Genomic DNA, 19,003 nt, shown 5'->3' on the forward strand with positions numbered 1-19,003 from the left:
TCCTGAATAAGTAGGTCATTTCTAAAAATTCCATCTGCCCCATCAAACCAAGACAGGTTTTTGAATTAGACAGATAAATTTAGTATTCCAGCGAGTAGCTGTCTCTAGCAGCAGTCTGAGGACACACTATAAAACTCAACCCATACACCACAAAAAAGAGACATCTTAACGCTGCAACACATATAAGACAAACAGTTTGAATAATTATGCATGCGCCTCTGGGTGAAGGGCTGAATTCAAAGTTGGGAACTTTACAACAATATTTACATGGGAAAAGTTTTTTCCATTCAGAGAGAGTTACACAGGTGTTTAAACTGATTTTGTGGCCAGTCCATTCAGGTTATTTAAATGTGTCTGTATGTAGTACATGCCTTCCTGGTTGCCTGACTTTTCTTGGGTAATATAACGTACAGTGGTGCTTTAGCCTTTATAATTTTCTCTATTTCTGCATAAATATGAAAGTAGATAATTATAGACCAACTGAACAAATGAGGCAAAAATATTATTCTTGATCACTTATTTATTGAGGAAAATGAGGCAATATTACATATCTGTGAGGGGCAAAAGTATGTGCACCCTTGTGTTCAGTATCTGGTGTGACCCCCTTGTGCAGCAATAACTGCAACTGAACGTTTGGGGTAACTGTTGATCACGTGATTCACGTGAATTAAGTCAAGTAGTTCCACCGCAAGAGCTTAGTAACATAAGTTTTGACTTTCAGTTATCAGGTCAGAAATCAAATGTTCCCAGTGTGCCTGAATTCACCCAATTTCGTTAGGCTCACATTTTATTTCATTCCTATTTATTTATTGACACATTACAGAATATGCATAATTATTTATATATTCATTCATTTAGTCAGTGAAATATTTCTCCACCTCTCTGCTGATTTGTCCCACGCGCCTGAGTGTCACATCCGGTCTCTGTGGAGTAGCTTGGACGCGCGCGCCTGTTCCTCACGCTCAGGCACGGAAAGTTCAGATGCTCCAGCATCTCTCTCTCTCTCTCTCTCTCTCTCTCTCTCTACCTTTCCCTCAACCTGAGCGGACTGTCCACCGGCGGTCACGAGAAGAACCAGAACTGGGAGAGACGCATGATGCCCAGTGACGAGCACGCGAGGCAGATTCCAGCTCCTACATCATTCTGCTGCTGAAGAAGAAACAGAGCAGCAGGAGAGGAGGAGAGACAGAGGAGTGAGAGGAGAGACAGAAGAGTGGAGGAGAGACAGAAGAGTGGAGGAGAGATAGAGGAGAGGAGGAGAGACAGAAGAGTGGAGGAGAGACAGAGGAGAGGAGGAGAGACAGAAGAGTGGGGGAGAGATAGAGGAGAGGAGGAGAGACAGAGGAGAGACAGAGGAGAGGAGGAGAGACGAAGCCGCTTCAAACGGCTGCGAGCGGAGATGCAGCCCGCGAGGACGCTCCTGACCCTCATCCTGCTCATGCTGTCCGGCACGCAATTCACGCAAGTACGCCGACCCACGAGCACATCTCAGACACGCGCGTGCCGCGCTCACATCACGCATTATCGGCGCGCGGGGAAGGGGTCGTGGAAATCCACGCAGTTTAAAACGATTTACAGAATTAAAGTAGATTACCGCCCTACGCGAACGCACAAACGCACACGCCTGTGCCGCAAACACACAGTGCGCGAGAGCCCGTAAAGTTGGTTAGTTAGCCACTGTGGAGAAGTTTTCATGACTGGATAAATAAATGTATGTTGATTTGAAATGCAGGTGACTTCGTGGTGAGCACGTTTGCTTTCCACCTCCAGGGTTGCAGGTTCGGGTTTCCTCACTCGGTCTAAATACCTGCATGGTAGGCTGTTTGGCATGGCGTGTCCGTAGTGTGTGAATGTGTATGTGACCCGGTAGGGGTAGTGAACCCTGTAGTGCTGTGGATGTACCTGTGGTTGCTTATGTTTTACCTATTTAATTTCCATTCATCCATCTTCTATACCGCTTATCCTTTTCAGGGACGCGGGGAACCTGGAGTCTATCCCAGGGAGCATCGGGCACAAGGCGGGGTACACCCTGGACAGGGTGCCAATCCATCACATCACATACACACTCACACACCCATTCATACACTACTGACACTTTAGACACACCAATCAGGAAACCGGAGAACCCGGAGGAAACCCCTGCAACACGGGGAGAACATGCAAACTCCACACACACAGGGCCACGGTGGGAATCGAACCCCGACCCTGGAGATGTGAGGCCAACGCGCTAACCATTTTTACATTTGCATAGAGACAAAATGGAACGTCCCTTTGATATCTTCTTTAACGTTCACATAACCAAGAAAAATACGCTCTTAAAATATAAATAAAGCTGGACAGAATGACGTTTTCATAACTTCATGGTAAGTGTTAGCAAAACGTTCTTAGAGCATATTTTTGTTAGTACATTCCAAAGACGTCCATTTAGTAGTCAGCATGAAACTTTTCTCCCGTTCACCACCAACAGGGAATCTTCAAACGTTCAAACCCAGGTCTGATGGCGTGGTTATAGACGTCATCGTTATAGAAAATAGACACGTTTTCAAAGTCGACTGCAGACTTATTTCAAACAACAATGTTATACTGTGGTACAGTGGAGTCAGCTTTACATTATAAATAAAGTAGGTCAAGTACAATAACGTTTTATTTCAATTAAATGCAATTGCACACACCACTTTATTTAAAATCAGCTTTACTGAAACACACACTCACTGGCCACTTTAATCACCTGGCAATAGCACGATGCATAAAATAATGCAGTTACACATCAAAAGCTTCAGTAAATGTTCACATCAAACATCAGAATGGGGGATAAATGTGATAGTGAGTTTGACCGTGGCCCGGTTGTTGGTCCAAGATGGGCTGCTTTAATTCGGGGCTTGACCCCTATAGTTTTCATTACTTTTCTTCTTCTTCTTCTTCTTCTTCTTCTTCTTCTTATCATTATTATTATTATTATTATTATTAGGGGTCAAGCCCAAAAAGGGTGAAGATCCCTATTGATTTCATTACTTTTTTTCTTCTTCTTCTTCTTCTTCCACTCTCAAGTCTATGGCAGCCCATAGAGCTGATGTGTTTATACAGCAAATCTAGAGCCTCTAACTCGATCCCTCTAGCGCCACCAACTGTCCAAAATTGCACTCACATTTAGGTTAATACCTTTTGAATCGTGAGTCCTAGAAACAAAATTCTTTTTTCCTCTGATTCCTTGAATCTGGATTGCACCCTGTGACGTCATTTTCCGTCATGAAAATATTTCTGCCATTTAGACTTTTCTGAAAAACTTACTTTTTTAAACTCTTCCTAGGCTGTTTGTCCAATTTTGCATGAAAATTGGCCTGCACCATCTAGAGACTTACGACAAAAAGTTATGCACAGAATTTTGATAAACAATACCATTTTCAAATGGTGCTTCAGTGAACTCGACGGCAAGCACGCCAAAATGGACTTGAGGGTATATCTCCAAAACGCTTTAGCGTATGCATACCAAACTTATTTGTCATAGCCATTATGACTTGAGGGTGCCTGCTCAGTTTCGGAACAGTGCCCACTAGTGGTCATGATATGAAATATTCACATTTTTGCTTATAACTTCTGAGTAGTTTGTCCTAAAATCATCAAATTGGTCTCATTAGATTCAGTGAGGCATACCCATAAAATGCTGTATGTTCTGAATGACTTGCCATATCATTACGAAACTTGGTATGTCTTTAGCACCATGGTCTGAAAGGGCTCAAAACGTTTTGGGACAGTGCCACCTTGTGGTCAAAAATTATGATGCTTTTTTTAAAACGCTAATAGCTATGGACTCCTTTTGCCTACTGTCACGAAACTGGTCTTGATAGATTCCCTGGGTCATGTCGAGAACAATGATATCAATTATGTCCAAACTGCTTGTTTTGAAAACTTACTTTTTCGAACTCTTTCTAGACCTTTTGTCCAATTTTAAAGAACGTGCAAAATTAACTTGAGAGTGTATCTCCGCAATGCTTTTAGGGATTGTGAAGAAACTTGGTATATGTCATGACCGTTAGGCCCTGAGGTTACCTGCAGCCTTTTAAAAACGGTTTATTATGCATTATTGCAAAATCACTTTAAAAATCTACCATACAGCTAAGTTTCTGGGATATGCCTGAGTTCCCAACTTCAAAGCGGGTAACATTATTATGATGGCTCTACTCTTCTTAAACCAGAAATTGTAGTAATGGTCATTTTCCTGTGTTATTTTTTAGGCTAGCGCTTCTGCATGGTTAAATTGTTTATCAATACAAAGAATCTAAATTGTTTATTTATGTTAAGATATTTTAAAATGGAAAATTGTGATCGGGAAAAATCAGTATCGCACAGGCCTGTTTGACTCTGTACATGACATATGGAATACTGTATTTAAGTCTGATATACGGCATTAGAGCTGCAACAAATAATCGATAAAATCGATAATAATCGATTATGAAAATCGTTGTCAATGAATCTCATTATGGAGGAGTCGTTCTGCGCGCAGCACGGGACGCATCTACTCATTACGTTACTTCTCTCCCGAAAACACATCGGAGAGTAAATACTAAAATTATGTCCCAAATGACGTACTATACCCTTACACTATGCACTGTGTACTCTACCGTCTAGTGTATGAATTTTAGAAGGTAATATCATCGCAAACGGAACACTAGCGGGTTTTTTTAACTAACCGGAACTATAAGCCCTTTCCCAGTCGACGACGCATGACGTCATACGCACGTAATGTGACTTTATCAGATACTCAGAGTCACCGACAGTGACTTTCTTCACTTTACTGTTTATGTTAACGTTACCTTTTATAAAAAGTAATGCATAAATACTATTACATAATATAAACTCATATATTAGTTTATGTTATATACAAGTATTTATCCATTATTTGTATGGATGCACAAAATGCACTGAATTAAACTACAGTCCTAAATTAATAATATATATTCTGGTGTGTGTCTGTCCTCTTCTGCTTTGTTTGTCATTTTACTGAGGTAAGAAAGAAACTGTCCGCTTTAGAGGTATTAATAGGAAGTTACCAAACTACGGCTGAAACGATTCATCAGATGTAAGTCACCCTATATATCTGGACCTGAATATGTGAGTAATGAAGTAACGTATGTTAGCATCTCATATTTATTCAATTTTCCACCAGTCAAAGGAGGTATTTGGATTGCTATTTTACAAATATATTACAAATAGCAATGGTTACAGTGTGAGAGAGTACAGCCTAAATGTTGTAATACATTTCAGTGCTTTAGCTGTTTCAAATTCCATGTCATTTTGAAGTTACTGGAAAATGTGCCGGAGAATGGGTTGGGGCTTCGGCTTTGATTTGATGCAGGTCAAATAATTGGGTGCTAGCAAGTTAGCTAATGTTGGAACATGAGTAATATTACACAATGATGAGCAAACCAGTGCAACGTTGTCTATGCAATTGTTTATTTCATCACTAATTCCGTTTCACAATTTTTCAGCATAACGAGTAGGGGACTATTTTGAACACCGTATGAGAGAAGAGGGAATCAGTGAGTCCATTTGGGTGACACCTGACTGGGCTGTATGTGTGCAGGATATATGTATGGCTGGATGAGTAAATAGATGAGAGCATGGACTGACTGGATTACTGGATAGAGTTATGACAGACCTTAAACTATTGTGCTGGGTTTTATGATTATCATACCACAAATTTGTTATATTATCCCAGTCTAATCTGAACATTAAAATGCACATTTCCTCCCTTGCTATAATAAAAACTGCAGCATCCTGACATAATTACGAGCACGTGACGAGAAGGGAGCCATTACATGAATAATTAAATTCAATAAAAATGGCCAAATGAATTTATAAGACTGCAGTAAGTGTTTTTTTCTTTGTTACTCAGCACTCTGCACACTATTTTGCAGATTCTGCATGAATAAATAAAGACTATCCTTAGATTTAAATTAAAGAATGAGGCACTTTAAAGGGCTTCCATTCCAGTTTTCTTGTATAGCAGAGCAAGACTGATGACAGCTTTAGACAAGATGCGTTGGTGATAAACTGTAAAAGCTGTTAATGATGATGAATGTGTGATGAATATGTACACCGGTATCACAATGTGGACTTTCATAAAAAAAATAAAATAAAATAAAAAAAAGTCAACAGATTTTGCCGTAGGGGATGCAAGCAGGTGATGGAGGCTACATGACACGTACGCCGCCCCCCACACACACACAAAGTAAGCTCCATAAATATTTGCACACGGACGAAGTTATTGTTATTTTAGCTGCCTACCACAGTACACTGGAGTACAGACTTTCAGCTTTAATTTGAGGGTATGCACATGCAAACTGAATGAATGGAATAGGAAGTGTAGCACTTTTTATGTGGTCCACCTTTTTATGAGACCAAAAGTAATTGGACAGTCGGCTGCACAGCTGTTCCATGACCAGCTGTATGTTATTCCCTCATTAGTTCACTTACAAACAAGCAGATAAAAGGTCTAGAGTTGACTTCAAGTGTGTAATTTGCATTTGGAATCTATTGATGTTTACACATCAACCACATAGGCTAAAGGTTAGATTTTTGTCATATTTTAAGTTCGAGATTAATGAACCTTAAAGATTTTTTTTTTCCATAGCCTTTTTGAAAATTCAGTTTTTGCTTAGGATGGCAGTAATTCTGAAGATGACTGTGTATTGTGGCTTGGGATTATGTTGCACCGACTAACTGATGTATTTGGTGGTTTTGGACAACGCTTGACTTTCTGTTGGACTGTATCAATCTTGACACATTATTTAGAGTACAGTATGCAGTCTCTCTTGCATAAAAGGCGGCTCCACTAATAGACGTGATCACTGTTGTAACGCTAATCCAAGTAATTAATTACTAAAAGCTTTGTGGCTCTGCAGCAGGTTAACGGTGCAGTACTGTTAACGACGACTAGAGGGCAGTCGAGTCATTTTGATGAACTTGCGCTCCAACGCTCGTTTATCTTCACCTGCAGCACATGAATGCTTTTAATGCACAAATGTTTTTAAACCGTATCTACAATTAATTACGTCAGAATTTCCCTTAACATGAACATCATCTATATCCCGTGTGGTATCATTGCCACTGGGGCTGGGTTCTTCGTAAATAAAACATTCATTCTAATATTAGCTGTAACTGAATTACTGTGCACCTTCATTCTCAGTTATCAGGCTATTAGTGCACAGCCACGCCCACATTTCTGAATACAGGATCTAAAATAGAATATCATTTTAACACTTGTTTGGCTGAAGGTCAGTAAACCAACCTGCTAGCATTAAAGGCAATTAAACGTGACCACGTGACCCTGGCTCATCGCGCGGCTGTCGAGGGCGTGGTACTGTAGTAGCCCTGACGTCATTGCACATCAGTTATTAATAAAGGTGCGCGCGGCGGCTCGTGCTTCTCCTCGATCCGCGGGAAGGACCCGGGTCGCGCGCACCAAATGTTCAGCATTGACAAGTTGCGGGAATGACTCGACGGGACGTGATTCAGAAAAGAGGAGCGCGTGCACCCTTCACATGTAGTGTTTTATCGTCGCGCGCCGGCTCCCAGGACGGAAAAATAATCCTAGCATGGCATCGTCCGGTTTGGATACAGATGAGCGGAAGACGTCGACCCCAAAGCGCGAGGCTCTCCCGGGCGTTTTGGCAGTTGTCCGGTAGCGCGCGCGGTGGCATGAATGAATGAGAGCTGCTGAACGTAAAACATGTCGGTGCCACTGCTGAAGATCGGCGTGGTGTTCAGCACGATGGCCATGATCACCAACTGGATGTCGCAGACGCTCCCATCACTCGTGGGCCTCAACGGCACGGCGCTGAGCGCGGCGCGGAGCGCGTACCCGGACCGACGCGTAGGAGTGAGTGCGCAAACCTTCGATTCTCAAAAAGGGGAAAAATCCATCTATCTCTCCATCTATCTCTCCATCTATCTCTCACTCCATCTACTGTCTATCTCTCACTCTGTCTATCTCTCACTCTGTCTATCTCTCACTCCATCTACTGTCTATCTCTCACTCTGTCTACTCTGTCTCTCACTCTGTCTATCTCTCACTCTATCTGCTGTCTATCTCTCACTCTATCTCTCACTCCATCTACTGTCTATCTCTCACTCTGTCTATCTCTCACTCCATCTACTGTCTATCTCTCACTCTGTCTACTCTGTCTCTCACTCTGTCTATCTCTCACTCTATCTGCTGTCTATCTCTCACTCTATCTACTGTCTATCTCTCACTCTATCTACTGTCTATCTCTCACTCTATCTACTGTCTATCTCTCACTCTATCTACTGTCTATCTCTCACTCTATCTGCTGTCTATCTCTCACTCTATCTCTCACTCCATCTACTGTCTATCTCTCACTCTGTCTATCTCTCACTCCATCTACTGTCTATCTCTCACTCTGTCTACTCTGTCTCTCACTCTGTCTATCTCTCACTCTATCTGCTGTCTATCTCTCACTCTATCTACTGTCTATCTCTCACTCTATCTACTGTCTATCTCTCACTCTATCTACTGTCTATCTCTCACTCTATCTACTGTCTATCTCTCACTCTATCTACTGTCTATCTCTCACTCTATCTACTCTGTCTCTCACTCTGTCTACTGTCTATCTCTCACTCAGTCTGTCTCTCACTCTGTCTATCTCTCACTCTATCTACTGTCTCTCTCTCATTCTGTCTATCTCTCACTCTATCTACTGTCTATCTCTCACTCACTCTGTCTACTCTATCTATCTATCTATCTCTCTTTCTATCCATCTATCGAACGTTATCGTGCGTCGCAGAGTGTCTGCTTTTGTGTCCATATGCCTTTCTACTTTGGTTTCTTTCTCTTTCTTTCTTATTATTACTTTCATAGTGGCTATGTGTAACCAGATTTATGAGCAGAGACTGGTCTATTTCGATGTGCACAGCGGTTTATATATATATATATATATAAGTCTGAGTGACTGCAAGGCTGGATATTTCCTGCAGGGTTCTCTAGCTATGAAAGAAAAGATCAGAGTTTGACTTTACCAACAATAAACATATACAGTAGTATAACGCAGCATATATGATGGCTATATGTTAAAAGGAACGGGTAGTGTGTTACACACAGCTGTGACCAGTTAAGGACGAGGTATGTGATGTTACTTTTCACATAAGCACTATGTTATCACTACAGTGATGTCCACACTGTAATAGCTGTCAGCTTGTTTGTAAGCGTTGCCTGCAGGTGTTTATTTCACAATATAAGAGTATAAATAATGATGGTATTCTTTTATAAGTATGTTTCAAAATTGAGCAGTTAAAACGTACTACTCACTTAATTTGTCATTTATTCAAATGGCCTCAGTAAATATTTGGACACAGTCAAACTTCTTATTTTAGCTGTCCACTACAGCAGTGGTTTTCAAAGTGCGGGCCGCCAGGGGGCGCCCGGGGGACCTCAACAATTCGGTGTGAAAAATAAATTCTCACTCTCAGGCAAACACACACACACACACACACACACACACACACACACACACACACACACACACACACACACAATCAATTCCTAATGTGATGTAAAATGTAATTATTAATAAAAAAATATTTCTCTCTCTCTCTCTCTCTCTATATATATATATATATATAGATATAGATATAGATATATAGATAGATATATAGATATATAGATATAGATGGAGTGGGCATTTAAGGCTGCCACTGTAACTGGTTCCCTAATATTTATTGATGATGTGACTGCTCAACAAACACAGCAGGATGAATTCTGAAGTGTATAGTGCTAAATTAGCAAGTGGAATTTCCCCCCATTCATCCATTATGCATTTCTTCAGCTGCGCAACTGTATGGGGCCTTCGTTGCCTTAATTTGTGCTTCATAATATTTTTTGGAACGTGTCACATGCATCAATTTCAAAATAAACGTTTATCTTCAAAAAAAAACCTATGCGCTTGATTAGGTAAAGTATCAAATACCTTGTCTTTATACGTTTTTCTGTTTAAATGCAAGTCAAAGTACACTTACAAAATCAGTCCTCTTTGTTTTTATTAGTGTTTTCCATCCTGTCCCAACTTTTTCAGAATTGGGGTTATAGTATAGAACATAGCAAGAAGGTAACAATTCATTATGAATTATTTAGAACAGAGAGAAATAAGCAATAAAAATAAATTCAATGTAAGTGGGGCAAAAAGGGTGTAATGTTTTGCTGTAGTTGCTATGGTGATGTGAATGATTTAACACCTACCGATGAATACTGCATGAGTTATATTTTATATATCTCTCTGCCTCAAACCCCTCGTCCCACCCCCTCCCCACCGCCTTAACCCACTCTCTCAGGTTTTGCCTTCTAACCCGGATGAGACATGGCAGGTGTACAGCTCGGCTCAGGACACCGAGGGAAGATGTGTGTGTACTATTGTTGCTCCCCAGCATACCATGTGCTCCAGAGATGCACGCACCAAGCAACTCCGACAGCTCCTGGAGAAGGTACCGGTCACATCTTCCTCTGCACTCCAGAGTGTATTTGTGAATTATTTGAACAAAATATCAAAAGGTTCAACAATAAAGACCATTTTTCACAGCCTTCTTTGCTCATATTTACCAAAGGTGCCAATATTAGTGGAGGGCACTGTATTATTTTCTGACAGGGGTGTGTGTGTGTGTGTGTGTGTGTGTGTGTGTGTGTGTGTGTGTGTAGGTGCAGAACATGACCAAGTCAATCCAGGTGCTGGACCAGCGGACACAGAAGGATTTACAGTACGTGGTCAGAATGGAAGACCAGCTCAGAGGCTTGGAAACAAAATTCCGACAAGTGGAGGAAACGCACAAACAAAACCTCGCCAAGCAATACAAGGTACGCCACAAAACCCCAGTCTGACATGCATGTGTTGTATGCACAAGTGAATGCGTGTGTACCTTTGTACACACGAGTGTGTATTAGTTAGGCTAGAGAGTTAGTGTCCTGTGCTCAGTTTGTTGTTTCTTGCTTGCAGGGCTAACTTTAAAGACATTATAGGAGAGCCTGAGGCCAGAAGAGGCAGGTCTAACCCACGATTGGGCACGAATCACACCGTTTATCACAGTTCTTGTATTCCATGACACACTACTAACTCTAAGATAAGCCCCTCCCTGTCATTACCAAACAACTAATCAGATTTATCTTTGCATGTGTCTCTAAATCCTTTATTAGGTTTCATTTGTGCAATTTACATAAATCATAATGAATATTCTAGTTTATTTGTAGTGAAATTGCTATATATGATCATAATTACAATTCTGGTTGCTCACATTGATTTTCATTTGCTTTTACACAATATATATATTGTGTATGTTATATAGTATGTTTATTGCAATCATATTTAGAGGTAATGGAAGCTGGCTGCGAACCAATGTTGTGTGTAATCTGTCCAACTGAACATGTCGAGCTTTTGCTGTTGGAATACATGAAAATCAATAAAGTGCTTCCCAAAATTGTTCTGTGTTTTGAGCACTTGATTTTTGCAATAATTTGGTTTCTGGCCTCATAACTGCTCTTCTACTCTGTATACATGAATATGTACATTGCTCTCCACTAATATTGGCACCCTTTGGTAAATATGAGCAAAGAAGGCTGTGGGAAAAAAATTGCGTTTATTGTTTAACCTTTTGATCTTTTGTTAAAAAATTCACAAACACACTCTGCTCTCGTGGATATCAAACAATTGTAAACACAACACAGGTTTATCCCCCTGAAAAATATATTTGTTATATATAGGTGTGCAACAATTATTGGCACCCTTCTAGTCAATACTTTGTGCTTTATGGTTTAATTTATGGTTGGACCTCCAGATCCATACGGGACCCCCAGGATCCCAGACGGCTGGCTGCCTTGACAGCGGCTGGCCCAGAGCCCTAATGTCACAAAACCCATCGCCCTTCGGGTGAGAAGATAGAGAGCCAAGAGCAGAGCTGCTTCATTGTGAAGCATTCACAATGAGTGCAGTCTGCCCCCTGGAGGGCTCCCAAACACTTTACACAAAAAATGTCCATCCCCCTCTGTAATAAAACTAGAGCAGAGTATCACACTTTCTGAACTCTCTATAGCTCATTCTGTTTGACAGGGTAGTGGCAGAAGAGAAAAGATCTATCGATAGATAGATATACAGTTGCAATCAAAAATTATTCAACTCCCATTGCAAATCAGGTTTATTGTAAAAATTTCAGACTTTTCAGCAATTTACATACATTCATTTTCCAACTATTACTACAAATAATTGAAATAACCTGTGCCCAGAAAATTATGACAGAGTTCACAACCAGGCATAAGCCATGTTGGTCCATCTCCTAAAATCTATAGTTCTGTTGACTTCACGAATTTATACTCTCCAAAAACTTACAATAAACTCTTCTTAAGCTGACAAAGTAGTGGAATAGTGTTTAGGAGGTCAAAGTGATTCCTTCAAAAAAAAAAAAACATACTGGAAATCAGGTATGGGTACAAAAACCTACAGTACGTAGCAGGTCTGAGAATGATTTGTGGGATTTTTACAGGTCATGAAAGACAAAATGGCAGAACTGAGGCCACTGATTCCCGTGTTGGAAGAGTACAAGGTGGACGCGCAACTTGTTCTGCAGTTCAAGCAGGAAGTGCAGAATGTTACTGCCAGTCTGGTACTGCTTCAGCAGGAGGCAGGAGCTTACAACTATGATGAATTGCACTTGCATGTCACCAGCTTGGAGGAAAGACTACATGCATGTATGCAGAAACTTGGTATGTACATACACAGAATGTGACACAGATACATTTATTTATTTCTAGTGCGTTTTTGTAAACAAAACCATGGCAGGGTTTATTCTTCTGTGGTCTAAGTAAGGTATGTTAAAATGCCAAGAATGCCATATGTTTTCAGATAAATTACATGAGTACATCATAATAATAATAATAATAATAATAATAATAATAATAATAATAATAATAATAATATGAATTGAGGAATGCCCAAGACCAACTGGAAGAAATCGTGCATAAAAAAACACAATTTATTATACAACAACTCAAATATCATAATTTTGAACACAACAATAAATCAGGTAAATAGTTGGCAAATCTTTTACAATGTTAAAAAGATAAACACAATAATCCCATTAATATGAAACTCAGCAGGAGAAATCACCCAAGATCCCCTAGAAATAAACAACACCTTCTGCTCATTCTATAATAAGTTATATTCGTCAGAACATGAACCCGACCGAGGAGAAATTCAGTTATTCTTAAATAACCTAGACCTACCTCAACTCTCCAAAGAAATAGCGAACACTCTCGATGCCCCTCTATCATCAGAGGAACTTCATAAAGCCCTCTTCCAGATGCCAAGTAATAAATCACATGGACCAGATGGTTTCCCCGCTAATTTTACAAATACTTCTGGGACACACTATCACCATTATAACACAGACTAACAAAGGAAATTCAACACACATCTAAAATCCCTTTGCATATAAACATGGCTGCTATAACTGTGCTACTTATACCGGATAAAGACCCAACGCGACCCAAGAGTTACCGACCCCTCTCATTAATGAGTACAGACCTGAGAATAATTGCAAAAGCGTTAGCCAATTAGAGAATGTGACCCCCACATTAATCCATCCCGATCAGACAGGCCTCATCAAAAAAAGATTCTCTTCAGATAACATCCATAGATTATTTAACTTGATAAATATTTCCCAACAATCTAAAATGAATAGTCATTGCGTCAGTGGATGCCGAGAAAGCATTTGAGAAGGTAAACTGGACATTTCTGTTCCACACATTACACAAATTTGGCTTCGGAGAGTCATTCGTCCATTGGATAAAAATATTGTACACTTCACCAAAAGCCACAATCACCACAAATGGGATCACTTCACCCATATATATATATGTGTGTGTGTGTGTGTGTGTGCGTGTGTGTTTTGCAGCATGTGGAAAGCTGACGGGCATCAGTGATCCTGTCACTATTAAAACATCTGGATCTCGCTTTGGATCCTGGATGACTGACCCACTGGCTGCAGAGGGAGATAATAGAGTGAGTGTATAAACACACCAATCTCATCAGATATTTGGCCAAGTTAATACTGAAATTAATTCTGACCTTAAATAGAAGTACATTTTTTTTGCATAATATCAACTTATGGATGAAACAGTCCAGTAACACTGTCTGACAGTTTGATTTAGCCATTACATGCCCCCATTAAATGTATGTTGTAAATTCATGCCATGATATTGAGGACAATATTAAACTAATCATTACTTATTACGGCACTGAAAGCCGGGACGAGTGGCTGAAGAACCAGGGTTTATATGCGCTGCTGGTGAGTAGATGAGAAGCAGGTGAGTCCAATGAAGCACTTAACCAGGAAGTGGAGTGCAACACCCAGGGACACAAACACACACACAAACACATACAGAAACAGGAAGGAGAGAAAACACTGGAAACATAGGGAAATACACGGGGCTCCGGCCTGGACCATAACATTACTACTAATTAATTCATCATAATGTCCCTGTAAAGTCCACAGAAAGAGGCGGAGCTCGGTGAAGACAGCATTTTAACTGATATTGACATTAAAAGACGTTGCTTATCTTGAGGACTGAATTTTGCGGATAGAATTCTGAACTGCACAAGCTGTAACTGTTCAGCTTTTCTCTTGCTGTACTTCTAGTTCATTGTGCAAAAAATGTGCTGGATCAAGTGCTATTTATATGCAATAAAGACAAATGTCAGATATTCAAGAAACAGCCCACAGTGCCGCGGTGCGCTCTTCTACACGGTCCATTCTGATACAATTTTCTTTGCTCTTTTTGATCTACATTGTCAAGTAGTGCTTAAAGAACTGCAAACCAGATGGACTTTGACACCTGGGTGTGCTGCATACATGTCTGCATGTCTTGCATGTGTGAGAAAATGCTTCGCTGTGTTTCGAATATCCACCAACAAAAGATAAATGACGCATACCAAACTTTGAGGCAAATCATTAAATTAGTGGATAGGGAATCCTAAGATTTATACTCAAGCAGCATATTTTATATTTGCACTAGTATTTCTGTTGGTTTGTTTCCTTTCACTCTCTTTCTCTCACCATCTGTTGTGTACAGCTGAGAATGATTAAGCGTGATGAAGCTGCAGATGAAGTAGATGAAAATGTCCTCTGCACTTCTCTTTAGATCTCTTATTTCTCAATTTGTCCTTTTGGGCAGTGCTAGGATTTGACCACACAAAGCAGAGCTTTAATCCAGAATGATTTGGAATTATCCTTGTAGGGTCCAAGATTAAGTCTAGTTTTATTCCCTCTGTGGATTGAGAATTTTATGTTATGTTATTTTATGTCATGTTTTATATTTTTATCTGCAGGTGTGGTATATGGACGGGTACCACAACAATCGCTTTGTGCGGGAGTATCGTTCCATGTCCGACTTTATGAAATCAGACAACTTCACATCTCACCGCCTGCCACACCCATGGTCTGGAACAGGCCAAGTGGTTTACAATGGCTCCATTTATTTCAGCAAGTTCCAGAGCCATGTTATCATCAAGTTTGACTTGAAGACCTCCACCATCAGCAAGACTCAGAGGCTGGAGAGTGCTGGGTTCAACAATGTGTACCACTATGCATGGGGTGGACACTCTGACATTGACCTAATGGTGGATGAACATGGGCTTTGGGCCGTCTATGCCACAAATCAAAATGCAGGCAACATTGTCATCAGCAAACTCAACCCAGTCACCCTACAGGTCATCAAGTCATGGACAACCAATTATCCAAAGCGCAGCGCAGGTGAATCCTTTATGATTTGTGGCACACTCTATGTAACCAATGGGTACTCTGGAGGGACAAAGGTTTACTATGCTTACCACACCAACTCCTCCAACTATGAGTACATTGACGTCCCGTTGCAGAATAAGTACTCTCACATCTCCATGTTGGATTACAACCCACGGGATCGTGCCCTCTATGCCTGGAACAATGGGCACCAGGTGCTCTACAATGTTACGCTCTTCCACCTCATTCAATGATACATATTTTAAGCAGTCACTAACCAATTTATCCTGGTTTACCACAAGCTGCATTTAGACACTGGATTGGATGCCTGGATGGGGCACCATGCGCTCACATTTGCACACCCATTCACCACTGGGGCAATTTAACATAGCCAATCCCCCCACCCAGCATCTTTTTGAAAGGTGGGAGGAAACAGGAGAACCCCATACGGATAGTAACTCTCAGAACATGTTGGAGATTTGGTAAATTGTGTGATATGTGACCACTCATGGCATACCATAATCTGTGCAACAGCAAAAAATAAAGTCTGCTGAAAATGAATAATATCCTCAACAAAAATGAGCTAATTAGATATAGGCTAATCAGGGCGTTGACTGTTGGTAAAATTCTGCTTTTATTATCTCTTGAGATTTTAAAGTGGTACTTGAAAGTTTGTTAACCTTTTAGAATTTTCAATATATCTGCATAAATATGACCTAAAACGTCATCAGATCCTGAAAGTAGACAATGAGAACCCGATTAAACAAATGAGACAAAAATATTATACCTGGTCATTTACCTATTGAGGAAAATGATCCAATATCACATATCTGTGAGTGGGCGGACTAAGGTGTGATCAAAACAATAATTAATTTACTAATTTATTTGACATTTAATTTGCACGAAAACAGAAAATTACACCTCAATGCCAACTACATGCAACAACAAACTAAATAAACAAAACCTTACAACTCACCATAATGCTGAATCAATGGGAGCCCTGGGCTTGTTTCCCTGCAATAATATAGTAATAATATATGCGAGGAGGTATTGGGAGCAATGAGTCGAAGTGTGTTGCAAATGTCCAGTCTGTTCTGTACTTTGTTTTAGTCAGTGTCAGTGCAGAAAACCCAGCTTCACAAAGGTATGTAGCTGGAAAGCGGAGTAAACATTTAAAGAGCCTTCGCTGTTTTAGATACAACCCATCATAGTTTCGGTTGAAGGCGGCTTTCTTTTTTCCCTTGTTCTCGTCAGTAGCAGACCCTGTGTTATCGCCATCGCTTGGTCTTTCTTTAGCTCGTCCACTAACGAAACTTCCGAGCGACATTTGTTTCACGCTCATATTAAACTTGGCTGAGCCTGAGTGGAACCGGTGTTTTCTGAAATCGTGCGTCTATGTAAATTTGCATATTACCTCTTAAAGAACACACAATAAATAATACAGTGGCATATATAGACATTTTTCCCAGAACATTCTCGCGACCCGGTAGCAACTCTTCCACGGCCCGGTACTGGGTCGCAACCCGGAGGTTCAGGACCTCTGGCATTGCATGAAAGAATGGCACCATTCCAAAATGCGTTAACATGCTGACTAACATATCAAGGCAGACATCCACTTGGCATTAATATTACTGCATGCATTGTAACAGATGCCCAATAAAGAGGAATTCTGTGTGGAATGTACATGTTGGACCTTTATGACTTGTGCTTGAGACTTGTAGTGAGATGTGTTTTATTTAGCATGAACAGTTTTAACAACACAAGCATTAAGGTAGGAATCTTTATAACTTTCTGATCTACATTATGAGGGATATGTGTGTGTTGTGGTGTGTTGGGGGGGGGGGGGGGGCACATGGATACATGGTAGTTGTTTCTCTCTTTTTGTGATCAGTAAGCTGTTATGGAAAACTTCACTTCTGCAGTTCTTATGTACTGTATATATCCTTTACTAATGCCTATAGATGTATTATTCATTCGTTGTCATTTTCATTAATCGCTTTATCCTGGTTAAGGTTGCTGTGGATGGGGAGTCTATCCTGGTAATACAGCCTGAATAGCACTTTGTATTCTGATGCTAATTTGTTATATCATATATATATATATATATATATATATGATGAATTCTGAAAAAAGTGACAGCTGTATTTTTTGCGACCGAACTGGACTACTGTTTGCTCAGTAATATATCTAGATAGCTAGCTAACAAGGATAACTAGAGCGTTGCGATTAGTTTCTAGCAAGTTAGAAGCTACAGTAGCAAGACAGTTGTATAATCTAGCTATATAAGGTGTAAGGTGCTGTTACTTTAGCACGTGAATTTTTAACTACAGAGCGATCTCTGGCAAGCTACAAACACAAATACAAACATAAACTTGACTGTTAGCTATGACACCAGGAATTCACTTACAGTTGTGTCTCCTCAGGCAAAGTAGCAGTTTGGTCTGTAATGTTTATCAAAACTTTCATGAAACTCTGGTCCGGTAAAGAGAATTAGCTAACAGACAAGGACACATGCACACATACTTTTGGTGGTATCAGTACCGACTACTAGATTTTTGGTATTGTGACATCCTTAATCACTACTGCCACTTGTTTCATGATCACTTTCATAAATAAATCCTAAAGCATTCCAGATGTTGTGTCTGTTCAATTTAACAAAAGTAGATAGAGCCTTTGCAGTGATCCTGTTTTCTAGCTGCTCACTAAGCTCTGTCCAGATGCTCTGATTAAGAGTAGCAATGTTGCCATTTTGGACTATGGCATCTTTTGATGATCAGAGGACTGTGAAAACGGTATCCCTGTCCACTGCTGGTTTCTTGGGCATCTGGCATAAACAAAACATAATGACCCACTGAAATAATCCTGACTCAAAAAATGTCATATACAGTGTGAACTTGTTTTCATGTATGACTGTATTTGCCAGAATACAAGACAAATATAAATATAGTAATAATATATAAGGATATTATATCTTATATTAGGACCAGTATGGTAATGTTGACCCCTAGATACACAACGTATTCAAAAAACTAACATGGATACCATGTGCAGCTGTAATTAACATTTCATAGCTCCATTAGCCATATTAGTATTAGCAATGAGTTTTCTGTTCAATAAACATTGACAATCTTAGCTCTCTTGAACGTTGTACCATTATGGTTGAAGTTAACTAATAATACTGTAACTGATACTGTAATTGACAGTGTTAAAACAT

At 40.1% G+C, this 19,003-nt stretch overlaps 1 protein-coding gene across 2 annotated transcripts; it reads left to right on the forward strand.

Moving 5' to 3' along the window:
• The first annotated feature begins 1,172 nt into the window (after positions 1–1,172).
• olfm1b (olfactomedin 1b) lies at positions 1,173–17,593 on the forward strand. 2 transcript variants are annotated; one of them, XM_017491982.3, is made up of 6 exons: positions 1,173–1,465; positions 10,345–10,494; positions 10,706–10,861; positions 12,538–12,757; positions 13,948–14,054; positions 15,381–17,593. In XM_017491982.3, the coding sequence occupies exons 1-6, from the start codon at positions 1,400–1,402 to the stop codon at positions 16,041–16,043; spliced, it is 1,362 nt and encodes a 453-aa protein (XP_017347471.1). In that variant the 5' UTR covers positions 1,173–1,399; the 3' UTR covers positions 16,044–17,593. The 2 variants fall into 2 exon arrangements, with proteins under 2 accessions (XP_017347471.1, XP_017347470.1); XM_017491981.3 differs by lacking the exon at positions 1,173–1,465 and adding an exon at positions 7,410–7,879.
• Positions 17,594–19,003: the final 1,410 nt, after the last annotated feature.

The sequence above is a fragment of the Ictalurus punctatus genome, chromosome 18, assembly GCF_001660625.3.
Source record: "Ictalurus punctatus breed USDA103 chromosome 18, Coco_2.0, whole genome shotgun sequence".
NCBI lineage: Eukaryota > Metazoa > Chordata > Actinopteri > Siluriformes > Ictaluridae > Ictalurus > Ictalurus punctatus.